Genomic DNA, 18,970 nt, shown 5'->3' with positions numbered 1-18,970 from the left:
TGAGTAGTAAAATAATCAGCATAAATAATATATAATATTTCCATTTTGTATAAGTGCAGTTGTAACTACACTACAACTAAAATGATAGAAGCCAAGACGCACACGGTGACCGGGGTTGACCCCGTTTTAAACAAACACAGCCCCTCCCACTCAGCCGGAGAGGAAAGTTACCTGACTGCTTTTCCCCGCAGTTCATTGTCATGCTGTTTCTTCCTCCATTTACCAATTACATTGCTTCATTGTGGTGTGTCTTGGCGTGTGTCTTGGCGTGTGCTAAACGGCGTATGCTAAACTGCTGTCTTGCTAGGCTGAAGCGCTAGGAATTGGTTTGCGGATCCCTACGTCTGTACTTTTGACGACTCTGCTCCATCCTATCGCTCGTCCGTGTTTCCACCGGTTTTTGTGATAGAGTTGATGTGATAAGGAAACGTATTAAACAGTTGAGGTATCGTGATATTTGCAATTTGAACTGGTGACGTGACGCGTGACCGTTGTTTTATATACAATGGCCGTAGCTAAGCTAAACGAGTACACGCAGAGGGGACGCCTGGAGCTGAGGTACGAGGACGTTGGATCTGTTGGCCTCGATCACATCAAAACGTGAGTTTAACACATTCCTGTTTGGGATTTACGAGCGAGGAAAAAGTTATGTTAAAAAGACTTTTAACAGGACGTCTTATTGTATGACAATATGTTTGAAATATATGTTTTTATGGGTGCTGCTTGAAGTCAACCAGTGTCCCCCTCAGGTCGGTTTTTACCCTAACGCCTGGTTCATACCGGCCGCGGCGCGCCCACGAAAATTGCGCGCGATTCGCTGCCCCCCTGTTCAGACGCGTATTTCTCCGCGACGGTCGACAAGCGCTTCTGCTCAGCTGTTGTTCATTCAGAGCTATTTTTTTCATTATGGAGTAAATAACCTCATAAAATGAATACGCCATGTTTCTGTAACCAAGAAGTTTGTACACTTCTTTTATCTATCCATAGAGAGAGAGAGAGAGAGAGAGAGAGAGAGAGAGAGAGAGAGAGAGAGAGAGAGAGAGAGAGTGTGTGTGTGTGTGTATGGTAGTAGACAGTAGTAGTGTAGATCCATCCATCTATCCATTTTCTACCGCTTATGCTGTATTCAGGGTCGCGGGGGGGCTGGAGTAGTGTAGATATAAAAAAAATAAAAAACGCATCTTGAATTTTTACACAATTTATTTAAAAAAAAAGCACTGCAAACCATTATAACAAAAGAAAAGCTCAACATGAGGGTTGCACACGCTTGTTTGGATTGTTCTAGAAGTTATTTGAAGCTTCTAGCGCCTTCTGTGGGGGGGGAGGCGCATGTGGTGCACTGTCATTTGTGCACTGTCATTTGTTCAAGTGCACATGTGGTGTGTCCCGTTGATACTCCAAAACCACGCGACCAACAAAGCGTCGTGATTCGTCGACAACAACGCCAATCAATCAGGCATACACGTGCGCTTGGCACATGTATGCCTGATGCTTGTGTCCATAGGCTTGTGTCTGAGGGCGTGGGCTCTAAAGAGACAGCAGCCAAACGCTGTCAAGTCGGACAACAAAGTCAACATGAATATGGTGCTCAAGCGATAGAACACAGCAGCAAACCAAAGAGGATATGTTATATATACACACACGAACACAGACACACACACACACACACACACACACACACACACACACACACACACACACACACACACACACACACACACACACACACACACACACACACACACACACACACACACACACACACACACACACACACACACACACACACACACACACAAAGGCAACATGTGGAAATAAATGAATGATATCCCATGTACAGGAAGAGATTCTTTTTTCCCAGTATATTTGTATTATCAGTCTATGTTTGTATTAACCAGACCTCACATATAATAGGCCTACTCACAGCACAATGCACAGAACTTTAGATCAAGCCATGAGATCAAAGCGACCAAAATAAAAAGGCAAATCATTTCATTGGCCGCCGAGTGCGGACCTGAACACACGTCATTGAACTTTTAACCAATAGAGAACCATTCCGCTGTAGCGGAGGTGTGGGCAAGCCGGTTGCAGCCGCCGTAGACCGCACTGCCAGGCGCTGCAAGGAGCGGCACTTGGCAGCTCCTTGCGATGTTTTGGGTCATGTGATATGGGTGACCTGTGACGTCTTTGTAGTCGGCTGCTAAGTCGGACACAATTCTAGCCATCATGCATCGCTTTCAACCCACAATGCATCACATTAGGCAAGTAGAATCCCCCTAGTAGTGCTGTCAATCGATTAAAAAACAACAACTAATTAATCGCACAATTTGCCATAATTAATCGCAATTAATCGCTTTCTTCTTAAGAATAAAGTATGTTATAATGGATATTTAAATGTAAAATGATAGAATTTATGTAGAATCAACACAAAGGAAGTATTTAAATTCAAATACTATTGTTAAATAGTAGCTTTTTTAACTTTAACTGCAGCTGATTGGACGAACGCTTTCACTGGTGGCCTGTCTGCTCCCGGATTTCAAATCCCAACATGGCGGCTCGTTTGAAAACTCTCTCTTTATTTTACGAAAATAATTCACCGAAATGTGTTTCTGAAAACATTTTAAGCGAGAAATAAGCTATGCAGTTTCTGAATCTGTCTTTATTTTAGATCGACAACATTCAGTTTAAAAGATTTTCGCAAGCGTTGGCGAGGCGGCGAGTCGAGCTGGATGACTCTGATTTGCATAAAGTAGACTGGACCTCAACTTTATGCAAATGAGGAGCGGCCAACTCGGCGTTAAAAAAACCCAGATACAGTGTAACTGTCAAAAAATATAAAGTATAAAATAATATTTTAAACTTTATATATTTTTTGACAGTTAAACTGTATTAAATGTGAATCTGGTGACTAAGAGCCAATCAGCTCGTAGATGAGGTGAGCCAGGTGATTCCCATCATGCCCTGGGACTTGCAGTTGGTTGAGAGCAACTGCGGCACCTGGCTCTAAAAAGAATTGAGATCCAACTCTGATATCTAGCGTCTAATATAGTATAGACTATAATTAATTACTTTTTAGTAGCATTTCAACACATGTAGTGTTCTATGTGAAACCTGTGGGATGTTAATCAAGCCTCCTGTCATCTATGCCTGTTTGACACATTCATCCCCAGATTTACGGTGAGAGCGATCGTGAACGGTACGGCGTATCCTGATGGCGTGGGGAAGAACAAGCAGGAAGCCAAACAGAACGCGGCTAGTAATGCCCTGAGAGGTCTGGAGCAACCAGCTGACCCTGTAAGATTATTACACATCTCTGTTGACCTGCTGCACGTGTGCTTTTTTGTATCCCAGAGTAAAGGAATATACCTGTTGTTATGTTGACAGACAGGAAATACAGCAGAAGCTTCCACCGCAACAGTTCATCAGACGAGTATCACTCAGGCCAACTATATATGTTGGCTCAATGAATATGGTCATAAGAACAGGGTGACCATCAGGCCTGTGGAGACAACAAGACAGGGACCGATTTACCCTACTTTGTAAGCATCGTAACTGCAAAAGCTATGTTGTCGTGATTTTAAAAATGCACTGAGTGAGAGTTTTTCTGAAATTATATGCTGCAGCTTCATAGTCGGTAAAACAAGGAAGGAAGCAAAGGAGGAAGCAGCCAAGCTTGTACATCATGAGATATACGGCATTAAAACCACGGAGGGGAGTAGGAATACATGGTATTTAGTGAATTAATAGGGTGGAAGGGGGGGTACATCTGTTATTTAATTGTTTAAGCATTGGGCTGCTCCTGTAGCATCCACTGAATGAAGAAGAAGAGAACAATCCAAACAAATATACATGTCTCTAAATGTCCTGCTCATATTGCACTTTTTAAAATTTTGTTCCAATGGCCTTATTTTCTGTGATGTCAAACTCCTGTTCTGTGTGTTTTAGGTGTCCGTCAGATCAACGGCGTCCGAGGGTGGTGGACCACCTGTGTTGCCATCGACTCCCATGTAAGGCATTTACTGTCATTAGTAGGAGAGCAGGCCATGCAGTTAATACTGAGAATGTGCTCATGTCGCTCATTGTATTCCTGTAGGGAGATCCAGGAGTCATCATCACAAAGCACGCCAACGACGGGCCGAATCACCGAGTCATCAAACGCGTCCGAAGCTGAGGTCTGTTCTCTCATAACCTCATAATATAGTTTTTTCAACGGGGCATTATTTCCTTCCAGGCATGCTATATTGTAACAGTTAACCACTTTTTTGTGATATTCAGATTGTCAGGTCAACTGTGGTAGTATCATGAGAGCCAGAACGTTTACTTAGTTTGATTTATTTTATTCTTTTTTTCTCTCAGCTTGCTGTCATCGATGAGAGTATGGGGAATAATCAGTACGAGGAGTCAAGGTATGAAAAATAAAATAAAATTTATACTGCAGCATTTTTTTTTTCACAATGATACAGTCTAATTAAAGCACAATCTTTCTAAATGAATCTCGACAGGTTTACTTCAAAATTCGATTCCATAGAGCGTATTGGCAGAGGAGCCTTTGGTTATGTTTTCAAGGCCAGGCAAAAACTGCTGAACAAGAATTTTGCCGTGAAGATCGTCAGCACTACATTTGAAGAGTAAGGACGCAGCAGCAAGCTTCCAGCGTGCATTGTGCAGTATTTAAATTACTTGGTTTACTGATATTTGTCGTTGCTCTCCTCTGGATCAGGAAAGCTCTCCGAGAGGTGCAGGCATTAAAGAATCTCTGGCACCCTCATATCGTCGGATACCACGAATCTTGGATTGAGGATTCAGGATACCGGGGGGATTCTGAATCAGCTGACAGCTCGGATGACAGTTACAGCTATTCCAAGTAAGTCCCGTGCACTCACAAACCTAGCCTACCGTTTCCAAGTGGTATTATTGTTGCAAAGAAAAACACAATGCAAGGTTGTATTGATAAGAAGGTTTCTTCCTTACTGGTCTAGTAGAAAGAAAGCCAACCAAATGTATTGATCTCCCTCTTCACCTTTTTTTGCTTCCTCCATCAACGGGTATCTCCGTCGGCTGCCTGGGGACAGTCAAACAAGCCTTCGTTTTACCCCAGATGTTTTAATCGGAATTGCATAGTAAAAGCGAGGCTTGTGGGAAACAGATTGAACCGGTAGAAGTCTGCACCTTCGGTGTGTGTGAATGTGTGTGAATAGGGGTTATTTATACGCAGGCTGCACTTTGCATGGCAGCCAGAGTATGAATGTGTGTGTGAGTGAGTGGATGTAGACATGTAGGGTAAAGCACCTCCAGTGGTTGGAAAGACTAGAAAAGTGCTATATAAATAAATGCAGGTCCATTTGATGGCATCATTATTACATAGCCCTAAATTTACTTCATAATGATAAGTTGAAGCAAGAGAGTAATTCAATCATTTTTTCTTTTCCAGGTACCTCTACATTCAGATGGAGTTATGTGACACCAAAACACTCAAAGACTGGATCAAAGAGAAGAACAAACAGTCCCCGCAAGACTCCGAGAGAAGAGAAAAGAGTCGAACCATCGCTCTGCAGATAGTCAGCGGAGTCGCATACATCCACTCCAAGAAGCACATCCACAGGGACCTGAAGGTGAGGCTGGAGTCTGCATGTGTGTGTGTGGCGGATTCAGATGCTGTGTGTAATATCAGGTGTGTGAGCGTTAGATGTGTCCTCCGGTTTCAGCCTGATGAGGCCCACCAGCCCCACATTACTGCACTTCACACTAGACCAGACTGTTGCCCCTCACCACCATATAGGGACCATGTAGGGTTTTATCATCAACACCGACATTGTTTCATTAATCAGCCAGCAGGTGGCTTTCATTGACAAAGCCTTCCATTCAGGCAGGAAGCGGAAGTTTAACCCAAAAGGATTTGCTCAGCTAATATGTTTCTGCCACGTAAACGATGGAATATGATGTCTAATTATTTAGAATACTTCTAGACTGTATGTTAAAGGTCTGATTTTTATTTTAACCCCATTAATTAATAATTACCCCACCTGAATATTATCCCCTGGCCTTCAGCAGGTTTTTAAATCTTAGAACAAACATTCAAACAAGTAATAATAAATACATTAAAATTATATATATATATATATGTATATATATATACACATATATATATATACACATATATATACATATATATATATGTATATATATATATACACACACATACATATATATATATGTATATATATATATATATACACACACATATACATATATATATATATATATATACATACACACACATATACATATATATATATATATATATATATATATACATATTAATGAATAAAATCCATTTCATCCCAACGTGTTGCTGCCCATCGCGTGAGGAGCTTGATGTTTATTTTGATGTATGTTCTCTCTTTTCTCCGTTAAGCCTGATAACATCTTGTTTGGACTGGACAGGAAAGTGAAGATCGGGGACTTTGGTCTGGTCACCAAGGACGAAGAAGGCAACTCTGCTCTGATGGAGAGAACGAGGGACAGTGGAACCCCTAGTTACATGGCCCCCGAACAAGTGAGACGGACTTTGATTTTAACTCTTGTGTATTATTTGGTTAATAAATGTGTTCTGCTTATGGGTTTAGTCAAGTCGACCTCCAACACCTAGCAGTGCTTTTGAATTTCCTGAATCTCTGCCCCACCCGTCTTTACTTTTTGGCTGAGAGCTGTAAAATCTTACAAATGACAACTGTTAGCACATTATTCAGCTGAAAGTCAAAGCTTTAAAGGCGCCATATGTAAGAATGTGGCCAAAAACGTTACTACACCCAAATTCAAAACACACCCCTCCACCCCCTCCAGACTCGAGGTTGCCAGAGCTGTTGGCGTATCCTCCGTCAGCAAGCTGGACGGCGGTCGGGGGAGAGACGCACACAATGATTAAGTGGATCACCGTAAACATGATTTGCGGTCCGCAAAAGATTTTTTTTAAATGCGAATATTTTGGCTGTACTGTTGTTGTTGGTGAGTTCAGTATGTTATACAATCATTATTCCTGAGTCTCTGTGACATATTAGGATGATTTTACGGCCAGTTGCTTTAGATTTCTTACATGTTGTACCTTTAAAGCACGACTTGTTAATAATTCAAGATTACTAAGATAACATTTTGGCTGTGTTTTTGTTTGATCACGGAAGAGGGAGAATACCTACAACAGGAAAGTGGACATATTTGCTCTGGGGCTGATATACTTCGAACTCCTTTGGAAACTCTCTACTGGCCACGAAAGAGTAATGGTGAGTCGATACCAATGAGAACCCAGCTTCTCTAGGGAGACGCATGCAAATACATCTTTTAATCCGTTTTTCTTGTATTGATTTGTAACTTTCAACAGAGCATAATGATCTGTATTATTAACTACCTAACAATTTATTTTATCCTTTTATCACCTCATGAATAATACCAGGTTTGGGGTGATGTCAAAAAGCAGAAGCTCCCTGAAGGGTTTCCAGTGACTTTTCCCCAAGAGGTAGATTACTATATTTGTACTGAAGTTTCACACACTAAACTTATGAAAACGTACAGCTGAAAACGATACGTAAAGTAAATATTAATTGGCAGATAATACTTAAAAGTACATCCACACATACTGTTACTAAGATTTTGCATTGAATGCAGGACTTTTACTTGTAATGGAGTATTTTAAAAGAGTGGTATTAGTACTTTTACTTAAGGATCTGCATACTTCCTCTCACTGCCAACAGAGTAGCAGGGAGGCTGACACACAGGGGTCTCTAAAGCCTCAAAACGGGGCCGCTGCATTGAATCTGTGAATGATATCAAATTGTGTATACGACATTTTTATTGTTTGTGCAAATATCTCAATAGCCGTTTATTTTTGCAGAATCAAATGATTACGTTAATGTTGGGTGTGAAGCCAGAAGACCGGCCTGAAGCAAGTAACGTGAGAGCGGAGCTGGAGAAGTGGCCTCAGATGTTCAACTCACAAAATGAACAACTTAGGCAGCAGGAACTTGAAGCTGCATTACAAAGAATCGGGGAAATAATTGGCAAAATGTTGAAGTGATATTAATGTGATTTGTGAGGGAAATCATGTTAGTGGGTCATGCTATGTATCATATATCATTAAAAACAATAATGTATTAGGGCTGGGTATTGTTTAGAATCTCACGATTCGATTTCGATTCGTTGGGTCACGATTCGATTCAATATCGATTCGATTCGATATTGATTGAAATGCTTCGATATCGATTCAGTGTCAAGTAGAAATACACAAGTAAGAGTACCAGATCATTTTTTCAAATAATTTATTTAGTTTCATGCCTTATGAACAGCCGTGGTGTAACTCATGGCATGATAAAACAGGACACTGCTTAAACACTGAACTACAGTGCATGTAACGGGTTCACACCGGCCGTGGAAGCTATGGTAGTAGACAGTAGTGCAGATATACCGTTGAAATGCACATATTTGTTTATCTACTCTTAACATTTATTAAATGTATTTTCTCTTCCTGATCCCAGTGCGAGTTGAGATACACAACTATGATCGCATTTGTCAATCGCGGTATTTTATTTTGAAAAGTTTGCTCGCGGCACGCGCAAAAAATACAGCAGACGCCGAAACGATCGCTTCACGGCGCGGGACGGCCGCGCCTATTCGCGGCGCTCCGCGTCTGGTGTCAACTACACTATCGCTTAACAGGGGCGCCGAAAGGAAGCGGGCTCCACTACGCGTCTATTCGCGGCGCTTCCGCGGCCGGTGTGTACGCTGTACTCACTCCGGTCGCCATATTGTAATGGTTTGGTCTAGTGCGGCCCCCGTCCGTACAGCGCGAATCACACGAGGATGTCGGTCACAGCGCCCCCACTGGCCAGGGGCTTGAATCGATTCAGAAGATGGCTGAATCGATATTGAATTGCGGGGAAAAGAATCGCAATGCATTGCTGAATCGATATTTTTACCCATCCCTATAATATATCATGTATAATGTATTAAGTTTACATTATAAATGTATTGTTTTTGGCATATTTTTTTATGTATCAATGCAATACAATGATTCTTTTTCAACATGTTTGAATTAATGTTCTACAATATAATGTATTACTTGAAGTATATTCAATAAAAAAAAATATTGAATCTGATTTGACATTTTGGCTTTTTACAACCAGAGATGACACGAGAAGGTGGAGCTACAAGACATTTTTAGGTGAGAAAAAAAAGGTTACGATTAAATTTTATGAAATGGAAACACTGTGAAAGGGTTGAAGTTCAAAAACAAACACAAGGACATCTCCCAGACCAAATGTTGCCATGGTAGCGACCTGTCAATCACAAGGTAGTCCCGCCCCCTAAAGCATCCCCTGCTTTCTGGTCTGGTGGACTCTAAATGGACCATAATGTACTAAATGAGTACATTGAGATAATACATCAAGAGAGAAGTAGGACCATCTTCTCATAGACTTCTATACATTCAGAGAGGAGTCGCCCCCCTGATGGCCAGCAGAGAGAATGCAAGTTTTAACGAACAGCAGAATCCAGATGGATCCAGATCCAGTAAGGGAGCAAAACCGGAATCCACAAACCAATGAGTGACATCGTGATGACCACGCCCACTTCTTATACACAGTATAAAGCTAGTAAAAATAATCATTTATTAATGCCTCATGCTTACTCGCCAAAACAACCACATCGCTTACAGGCAGAGGTGGGAAGTATTTGTACTTTGTACTTGAGTCGAATTTTCAAGTATCAGGCTACTTTTACTTGAGTATTAATACTGTACTTTCTACTCCTCACATTTTCAAAACAGGCTCACTTAAGTTTTAATGTATTTGATTATTAATGTGACGAGAGATTCAGTTAGAAAAACAGCCAGTAGAAATGACCTTCAGGGAGACGTTTTACTTGATACTTCTGAGTACATTTGTGTCCTTCAAAGTGATACGTTTTACTTGATACTTCTGAGTACATTCGTGTCCTTCAAAGTGATACGTTTACTTGATACTTTTGAGTACATTTCAGAGCCTGTACCTTTTCCACTTTTACTTGAGTGAAGAAGTTATATCAGTACTTCTACTTTTAGAGTATTTTTTAACACAAGAATGTGTATTTCTACTTCGCTGGAGAACGTCTGTACTTTTGACGACTCTGCTAACAGCCTATCACTCGTCCGTGTTTCCACCGGTTTTGATATTTCCGACACCACGTGAAGGCGCCATGCTGCATGTGACGTTTACTGACAAAACGAAACTTACCGGTCACCGGGCTGAGGCTGAACTGAAACAGCCCGGACGTGTGAAGACGCGGACTTGATGTGATAAGGAAACATATTAATCAATTTAGATTATCGTGATATTTGCACTTTGAACTGGTGACGCGACGCGTGACCGTTGTTTTATATACAATGGCCGTAGCTAAGCTAAACGAGTACACGCAGGGGGCACGCCTGGAGCTGAGGTACGAGGACGTTGGATCTGTTGGCCTCGATCACATTAAAACGTGAGTTTAACACATTCCTGTTTGGGATTTACGAGCGAGGAAAAAGTCAGACTTTTAACAGGACGTCTTATCGAATGACGATATTTTGAAATCCTATGTTTTCATGGATGTTGCTTGAAGTCAATCAGTGTCCCCCTCAGGTGTTTTTTACCCATTAAACGCAGTAGGTGTAACATTAAGTCAACAGTGTATACGTCACATGGAAGTGGGGTATATTTGATCGTTTTCTTCATATATTGAAATTGTAAATATTGACTGTTTGTGTTTGCATCAAGTATTTGTTTTTGGAGTAGATTACCTGTGTTGGTCTAATATGATAGTAATACACATAAAATGTAATAAAATAACTGACTTTTTACTCATATTGCAACACCTTTAGTTTCTACATGACTGTGTTGCCTCACCTGTGGGATGTTAATCGAGCCTCCTGTCATCTATGCCTGTTTGACACACTTTTCTCATTCATCCCCAGATTCACGGTGAGAGCGATCGTGAACGGTACGGCGTATCCTGATGGCGTGGGGAAGAACAAGAAGGAAGCCAAACAGAACGCGGCTAGTAATGCCCTGAGAGGTCTGGAGCAACCAGCTGACCCTGTAAGATTATTACACATCTCTGTTGACCTGCTGCACGTGTGCTTTTTTGTATCCCAGAGTAAAGGAATATACCTGTTGTTATGTTGACAGACAGGAAATGCAGCAGAAGCTTCCACCGCAACGGTTCATCAGACGAGTATCACTCAGGTCAACTATATATGTTGGCTCAATGAATATGGTCATAAGAACAGGGTGACCATCAGGCCTGTGGAGACAACAAGACCGGGACTGATTTACCCTACTCTGTAAGCATCGTAACTGCATCTAAGTCAAAGCTACGTTGTGATGATGATTTAAAAATGCACTGAGTGAGAGTTTTTCTGAAATTAGCTGCTGCAGCTTCATAGTCGGTGATAAGGAGTATCCGGTCGCCACCGGGAAAACAAGGAAGGAAGCAAAGGAGGAAGCAGCCAAGCTTGTACATCATGAGATATATGGCATTAAAACCACGGAGGTGAGTAGGAATACATGGTATTTAGTGAATTAATTTGAGGGGGGGGGATCCAAACAAATATACATGTTTACTGTTAAACTGTTGAATATTGTTAAGACAGAAATAACAGAATGTTTATAACATGAGAAACTGAATGTAATAAATGAATTAAAAAATTAAAAAAACACTCACAATGAGTCGATTGTGGTGAATTTTCAAAATTAAATAAAAAAAAAAAAATGTTTTTTTCCCCTCCAAGATTGCAGATGAGAGTTACAACCTTACATCAGCTCAACAAATGGATATCCGGTGAGTAAATCACAATCGCGCTGCATTGTTTTCATGTCAGAGTCAGAGTCAAACATTATTTGTTTCTTACAGGAATGAGACCGGAAGCCTCAGTGGGAACCTCATGGACAGCAGCTTCACAGAGACAAATTTCATCGGACTTGTTAACCACTACTGTCAGAAAACAAACCGCTGTCATACACTTGTTGAAGAGAGGAGATGTGGTCCGTCACATAGGCCTCAGTAAGAATGAAGCTGAACCTCTGTAACCTGAACACACACTCTTGATTGAATCTCAATGGTAAGAAATATTAAAATGTTATGACATTTCCTGCTTTTCAAAATACAGATTTTTCTACAAAGTAAAAATCGACAGTAACGACTACCCTGTTGGTGAGGGAAAGACCGCCAAGGAAGCCAAACAAAATGCAGCTCGGCTGGCCTGGTCTGCTCTTCAAGAGCAGTCGGACTGGGACAGCAAGGTAGTTCTGTTTTATTTTACTTCTTTATATCATCAAATATGCATTCTGTTGCCAATATTCACTTTGTGTGCACATAATGAACTGGCACCCGAGGTTAGTTTGGTAGAAAAGTATTTTCCTGATGCTTATAGTCGGCCTCTAAATGTCCTGCTCACACTGCACTTTTTAAAATTTTGTTCCAATGGCCTTATTTTCTGTGATGTCAAACTCCTGTTCTGTGTGTTTTAGGTGTCCGTCAGATCAACGGCGTCCGAGGGTGGTGGACCACCTGTGTTGCCATCGACTCCCATGTAAGGCATTTATTGTCATTAGTAGGAGAGCAGGCCATGCAGTTAATACTGAGAATGTGCTCATGTCGCTCATTGTATTCCTGTAGGGAGACCCAGGAGTCATCATCACAAAGCACGCCAACGACGGGCCGAATCACCGAGTCCTCAAACGCGTCCGAAGCTGAGGTCTGTTCTCTCATAACCTCATTATATAGTTTTTTCAAGGGGGCATTATTTCCTTCCAGGCATGCTATATTGTAACAGTTAACCACTTTTTTGTGATTTTCAGATTGTCAGGTCAACTGTGTCTGATGTTGAAGCAACGACCAGGTCTTCAATTCCCTCTTCGACACCTTAATGACTAATATTAAAACAGATTGTCAAGTTAACGTTAAAATTTCTTATTGAATCTTATTGTATCCTCCTAGGGATTCGCTTTCATGGTCACAAAGCACGTCAACGGGTGCAAGTGACTCGGCAATATTCACAGATTCAATGAACTCTTCCAATGATCAGGTCTGCACTTGATATGACAATCCAACCTCTTATACTCTCTTTACTCTGCATGTGGTAGTAATGGTAGTATCATGAGAGCCAGAACGTTTCGTTAGTTTGATTTATTTCATTCTTTTTTTCTCTCAGCTTGCTGTCAACGACGAGAGTATGGGGAATAATCAGAACGGGACATCCAAGGAGTCAAGGTATGAAAAATAAAATAAAATTTATACTGCAGCATTTTTTTTCACAATGATACAGTCTAATTAAAGCACAATCTTCCTAAATGAATGTCGACAGGTTTACTTCAGAGTATGATCCCATGGAGTGTATTGGCAGTGGAGCCTATGGTTATGTTTTCAAGGCCAGGCAAAAACTGCTGAACAAGAATTATGCCGTGAAGATCGTCCGCTCTACACTTGAAGGGTAAGGATGCAGCAGCAAGCTTCCAGCGTGCATTGTGCAGTATTTAAATGACTCGGTTTACTGATATTTGTTGTTGCTCTCCTTTGGATCAGGAAAGCTCTCCGAGAGGTGATGGCATTATCGGACCTCCATCACCGTAATATCGTCAGATACTACGAATCTTGGATTGAGGATTCAGGATACCGGGGGGATTCTAAATCAGCTGGCAGCTCGGATGACAGTTACAGCTATTCCAAGTAAGTCCCGTGGACTCACAAACCTAGCCTAGCGTTTCCACGTGGTATTATTGTTGCAAAAAAAACCACAATGCTTTCCATTGTTCCTCAGAGCCAAGCGACTATCAACAAGGTCGTATTGATAAGAAGGTTTTTTTACTTACTGGTCTAGTAGAAAGAAAGCCAACCAAATGTTGCGTAGGAGTGAAGCTCGTCTTTAATCGATCTCCCTCTTCACCTTTTTTACTTCCTCCATCAACGGGTATCTCTGTCGGCTGCCTGGGGACAGTCAAACAAGCCTTTTACCCCAGATGTTTTAATCAGAATTGCATAGTAAAAGCGAGGCTTGTGGGAAACAGATTGAACCGGTAGAAGTCTGCACCTTCGGTGTGTGTGAATGTGTGTGAATGGGGGTTATTTATACGCAGGCTGCACTTTGCATGGCAGCCAGAGTATGAATGTGTGTGTGAGTGAGTGGATGTAGACATGTAGGGTAAAGCACCTTCAGTGGTCGGAAAGACTAGAAAAGTGCTATATAAATAAATGCAGGTCCATTTGATGGCATCATTATTACATAGCCCTCAATTTACTTCATAATGATAAGTTAAAGCAAGAGAGTAATTCAATCATTTTTTCTTTTCCAGGTCTGCAGATAATTCATCGACAAAGTACCTCTACATTCGGATGGAGTTATGTGACACCAAAACACTCAAAGACCGGATCTATGAGATGAACAAAGAGTCCCTGCAAGACTCCAAGAGAAGAGAAGAGAGTCTAAGCATCGCTCTGCAGATAGTCAGCGGAGTCGCATACATTCACCTCAAGGAGCACATCCACAGGGACCTGAAGGTGAGGCCGGACTCTGCATGTGTGTGTGTGTGTGGTGGATTCAGATGCTGTGTGTAATGTCAGGTGTGTGAGCGTTAGATGTGTCCTCCGGTTTCAGCCTGACGAGGCCCACCAGCTCCACATTACTGCACTTCACACTAGACCAGACTGTTGCCCCTCACCACCATATAGGGACCATGTAGGGTTTTATCATCAACACCGACATTGTTTCATTAATCAGCCAGCAGGTGGCTTTCATTGACAAGGCCTTCATTTCAGGCAGGAAGCGGAAGTTTAACCCAAAAGGATTTGCTTAGCTAATTATGTTTCTGCCACGTAAACGATGGACTATGATGTCTAATTATTTAGAATACTTCTAGACTGTATGTTAAAGGTCTGATTTTTATTTTAACCCCATTAATTAATAATTACCCCACCTGAATATTATCCCAAGAGAACCTAGAACTAACATTTAAACAAATAATAATAAATACATAAATAATAATAAGAGCGGGCTGCACGGTGGTGTAGTGGGTAGCACTGTAGCCTCACAGTGAGAGGATCCCGGGTTCGATTCCCAGGTCGGCCCGGGTTCCTTCTGTGTGGAGTTGGCATGTTCTCCCCATGTAAGCGTGGGTTCTCTCCGGGTTCTCCGGCTTCCTCCCACAGTCCAAAGACATGCAGGATGGGGATAGGTTCATTGATGACTCTAAATTGCCCGTAGGTGTGAATGTGTGTGTGAATGGTTGTTTGTCTCTACATGTTGGCCCTGTGATAGACTGGCGACCTGTCCAGGGTGAACCCTGCCTTCGCCCAATGATAGCTAGGATCGGCTCCAGCCCCCCCGCAACCCTGAATACAGGATAAGCGGTAGACAATGGATGGATGGATGGATGGATAATAAGAGCGCTTGAGTGGATAGTGTCCCATATTAATTAATAAAATCAAACATGTTGCTGCCCATCGCGTGAGGAGCTTGATGTTTAGTTATTTCGATGTGTGTTCTCTCTTTTCTCCGTTAAGCCTGATAACATCTTGTTCGGACTGGACGGGGAAGTGAAGATCGGGGACTTTGGTCTGGTCACCAAGGACGACGAAGGCAACTCTGCTCTGATGGAGAGAACGAGGGACATTGGAACCCCCACTTACATGGCCCCCGAACAGGTGAGACAGTCTTCTGTATTTTGTGTGTGTCAAAGTCCCAGTGAGAAGGACATTCGAGCATCTTCAGCTTCTGTGTTGGGATGTTTTGTGCAGTGAAGCAGAATATTTGAGGTTAAAGGGATAGTTCGGAATTCTGGACATAAGACCTATTTTCCAACTCAGCGGGTGTGTTCGAGACGTTTGGAGACGTTTTCAAGACATTTCATTCAGTTCTTCTAGTTGCTGAGTTCGCTTGTGCTATGGCTAGCGCAAGTCAATGGTTCTAGTTAGCATGGCATTAAAAACAGTCTTGCCCACTCCACAGTGCACCCGAGGCAAATCAATTAAAACACTACTGTCGATGTACATATCTGTGTTGATAGAATAATATTTGAAACAAAACTAACCTTGCATCGCATGAATCATCCATTTTTTGAGGGACGAGTTTCTCAGCAGCAGCGGAATTTTACTTTGCTCCGTCAGACTCAAAACTCTAAGACGCGCTGCTCGGAATCCAGCTGTTAAATACACACCTGAACACCGCCAATTTGTCGGCCCTTAAGCCCCCAAGGCTGTCTGAAAAGCCGTCGGAGCTCACTCAAACACTGGGCAGCACACGGCCCCGCAAACCCACAATTACGCACCACGAACCCGAACCTCTGCTCCGTCCGGAGAACCGTAAACCCTCGGACGCGTTGCAGGGATTCCCTCCTGGCACCACCAGTCTCCGTTTGTTCGGTCCCGGTTCTCAGCTCCAGCGGGGGCTATCTCGGTCTCCACAGACGCTCGTTCACGTTCTGCCCTTTGAGCATTCCTCTCGCGCAATTCTTCCTCTGTATATTCAGGCTCGTACAGGTACGGTTGGGTTTGGGTGGAAAAACACTCCTCATCAGTGTCTTCAAAAGTTTCACTTTATTCTCCAAAAGTGGCCATTTCTGTGAGATTGAAGAAACTAGCACTGCAGGCTACTCTTCATCTGTAGCAATGACAGCAGGTAAACAAACTATTATAGAACCAGTAACTTATAAGTGCTAGGTGATATCACTCCGCCGCTGCCATAGCCTACTAGGAAGTATGACACGCTGCTGCTGCTGCTGAGACATAAATCCTTAAAAATGCAAGGTTGGTTTTATTTCAAACATTCTATCAACACAGATATGTACATCGATAGTCTGCCGTTACAATGGATTTGCCTCGGGTGCACTGTGGAGTCGGTATGAGTGTTTTTAATGCCATGCTAACTAGAACCATTGACTTGTGCTAGCCATAGCACAAGCAAACTCGGCAACTAGAAGAACTGAATGAAATGTCTTGAAAACGTCTCCAGACGTCTCGAACACACCGGCTGAGTTGGAAAATAGGTCTTATGTCCAAAATTCCGAACTATCCCTTTAAGAGACGGATTTAAATCTAATCCTTTGCATTTGATTGGACTGCTCAAGAAAGTTGTAGATTAATGTCACTGTTTACTGACTTACAGACTTGCTTTATGACTGGGAATGTGATCTAAATGTGTTACAAAACGCTTTTGTTGAATGTTCTTCTAATACGCCTGATGAAGTCGCTTCCCTGAAGCTCAGCCTCATAACTAGTTCATCTTGAATGTAATCAATGAATGGATAGCATCGGGCGGCTGAAGTGCCTTTTTATTAATACTGTTTATTATATCACAGAAGTGGAAGACGACCTACGACAGAAAAGTGGACATATTTCCTCTTGGGTTGATATACTTGGAACTCCTTTGGAAAGTCTCTTCTGGCCACGAAAGAGGAGAGGTGAGTGTTTCCTAAACAGAACATGACATTGTGTGTTGCTATTGTTATGTTACTACAGTTACCATATTATAATGGTCTGTTTCTATTCTGTACAAACCAGCTAAGTATACACCAGTAGTCGACTTCCTTTCAGTTGGTATTTTTTGTGTTTATTTGTAACATTCAACAGAACATAATTTGAAAGATTAGTATATTTCAGGCTCACTAACATGTTCTTGCATCATTGTCTCCCTTCTTTAATACCAGATTTTGAGGAATGCCAAACATCAGAGGCTCCCCAAATACTTCTTCAAGACTTTTCCCCAAGAGGTAGATTGCAATATTGTTATTATCCCAACCAATTTTTGACAGTTTTCCAACTATAATGCTTGAAAAACAACTGCTGTAGTATGCATGCCAGGCCAGTAGGTGGCGGTGACATTTTTATAATAGATGGATAGAATCCATCTCCGCTGATCACAGTATGGATGCAGCAAATCTACACTTTGCTGGAGGAGCGTGAATACATTTATCAGAGACAAATTACAAAATGTAATATGCATGTGCGGACTGGAACCGTTTGTGTATTAAGAATACGCAATACCTTTGCATATTATGTTGAAAATAGTCAACATAGGACCTACAATTCTTGTTTTTTTTTTGTTTTTTTTTGCAGAGCCAAATCATTGAGCAATCGCTGTCTGAAGAGCCATCAAAACGACCTGAAGCAGAAAGTCTGAAGGAAAAGCTGGAGAAATGGACTCAGACGTTCAACTCACAAAACGGGCACCAGAAAAATGCAACCGTCTGATTGTGATACGTCTTAGGAGTGTATGGAAAGCTGTCTCTTCTGGTGTCTACGATTTAAACAAAAGGGTCAAACAAACACAGGATGTTTTTGTCCAGGAGACCGCTGTTCATGTGCAAAACTAAAAGTAAACGCGTGTCGGCCCTTAGTCACGTGAATCGAGGTCAACCTCACTTTTCCTAAACCTAACCTAAGTGGATTTCTGTTGCCTAACTTCCTGTGAAGATGTGAGTTTATTTTTTAAAAGACATCATGCATGTGACGAGCGCACATTGACGTGTCGGTATTTCGGTATGTTTTGCTCAAGGGCACTTCATAAAGGACGGAGGTCGAGTCATTAACCAGACTAAACATGGATTTTCATAATCGGGGGATGAAATAATCATGTGCTGGTAAATTTCTGTCTGCACAGTTGTCACTTTATTCTATGCAGGAAATGAATTGTAACCGATGGGAACATGTAGGTATATAAGTACTGCTTTGACCATTTTAATATGTATCTCATTCCTTCATGCATTCTCCACTTCTTTGCACTATTCCTCTGCTGTTTACAGCTTACAGAACATTTCACATGTGTAAACGTACTGAAGATGATTGTAATTGTAGGTTTTATTTTGCCCGTGGGATAGCAGATCATTCCTAAATATTGCTGTTTCAAATGTGCTTTTTAAATTTGGTACCATGGACCTATGTGGCATTGGGCTATATTAAAAATAATAAAAAGACTTTA

The 18,970-nt window shown here is 41.7% G+C and overlaps 2 protein-coding genes across 6 annotated transcripts in view; both read left to right on the top strand.

Moving 5' to 3' along the window:
* LOC311020927 (interferon-induced, double-stranded RNA-activated protein kinase-like) overlaps window positions 1–9,093 on the top strand; it is a 20,415-nt gene extending 11,322 nt beyond the window's left edge. Inside the window, exon 17 of the mRNA XM_084021200.1 lies at window positions 7,886–9,093. Coding sequence (XP_083877326.1) covers window positions 7,886–8,068 — 183 coding nt within the window. The 3' untranslated portion in view covers window positions 8,069–9,093. The remainder of the gene's footprint in view (window positions 1–7,885) is intronic.
* LOC311020926 (interferon-induced, double-stranded RNA-activated protein kinase-like) lies at window positions 226–18,970 on the top strand. 5 transcript variants are annotated; one of them, XM_084021194.1, is made up of 19 exons: window positions 226–600; window positions 3,171–3,294; window positions 3,385–3,539; window positions 11,439–11,553; window positions 11,792–11,841; window positions 11,914–12,063; window positions 12,170–12,302; window positions 12,531–12,592; window positions 12,679–12,757; window positions 12,861–12,901; window positions 13,000–13,087; window positions 13,214–13,272; window positions 13,367–13,492; window positions 13,585–13,728; window positions 14,352–14,556; window positions 15,559–15,699; window positions 17,352–17,453; window positions 17,700–17,762; window positions 18,109–18,970. In XM_084021194.1, exons 1-19 carry the CDS (start codon window positions 506–508, stop codon window positions 18,241–18,243), a joined length of 2,067 nt encoding a protein of 688 aa, XP_083877320.1. In that variant the 5' UTR covers window positions 226–505; the 3' UTR covers window positions 18,244–18,970. The 5 variants fall into 5 exon arrangements, with proteins under 5 accessions (XP_083877320.1, XP_083877319.1, XP_083877322.1 ...); XM_084021193.1 differs by lacking the exons at window positions 226–600; window positions 3,171–3,294; window positions 3,385–3,539 and adding exons at window positions 10,255–10,503; window positions 10,976–11,099; window positions 11,190–11,344; XM_084021196.1 differs by lacking the exons at window positions 226–600; window positions 3,171–3,294; window positions 3,385–3,539 and adding exons at window positions 10,255–10,503; window positions 10,976–11,099; window positions 11,190–11,344 and having other exon boundaries at window positions 11,430–11,553; window positions 17,355–17,453.

Source organism: Eutrigla gurnardus (assembly GCF_963514095.1).
Source record: "Eutrigla gurnardus genome assembly, chromosome: 11".
In the NCBI taxonomy this organism is placed as follows: domain Eukaryota; kingdom Metazoa; phylum Chordata; class Actinopteri; order Perciformes; family Triglidae; genus Eutrigla; species Eutrigla gurnardus.
The sequence above is the reverse complement of the archived record's forward strand: the minus strand, read 5'-3'. Positions and strand labels throughout refer to the sequence as shown.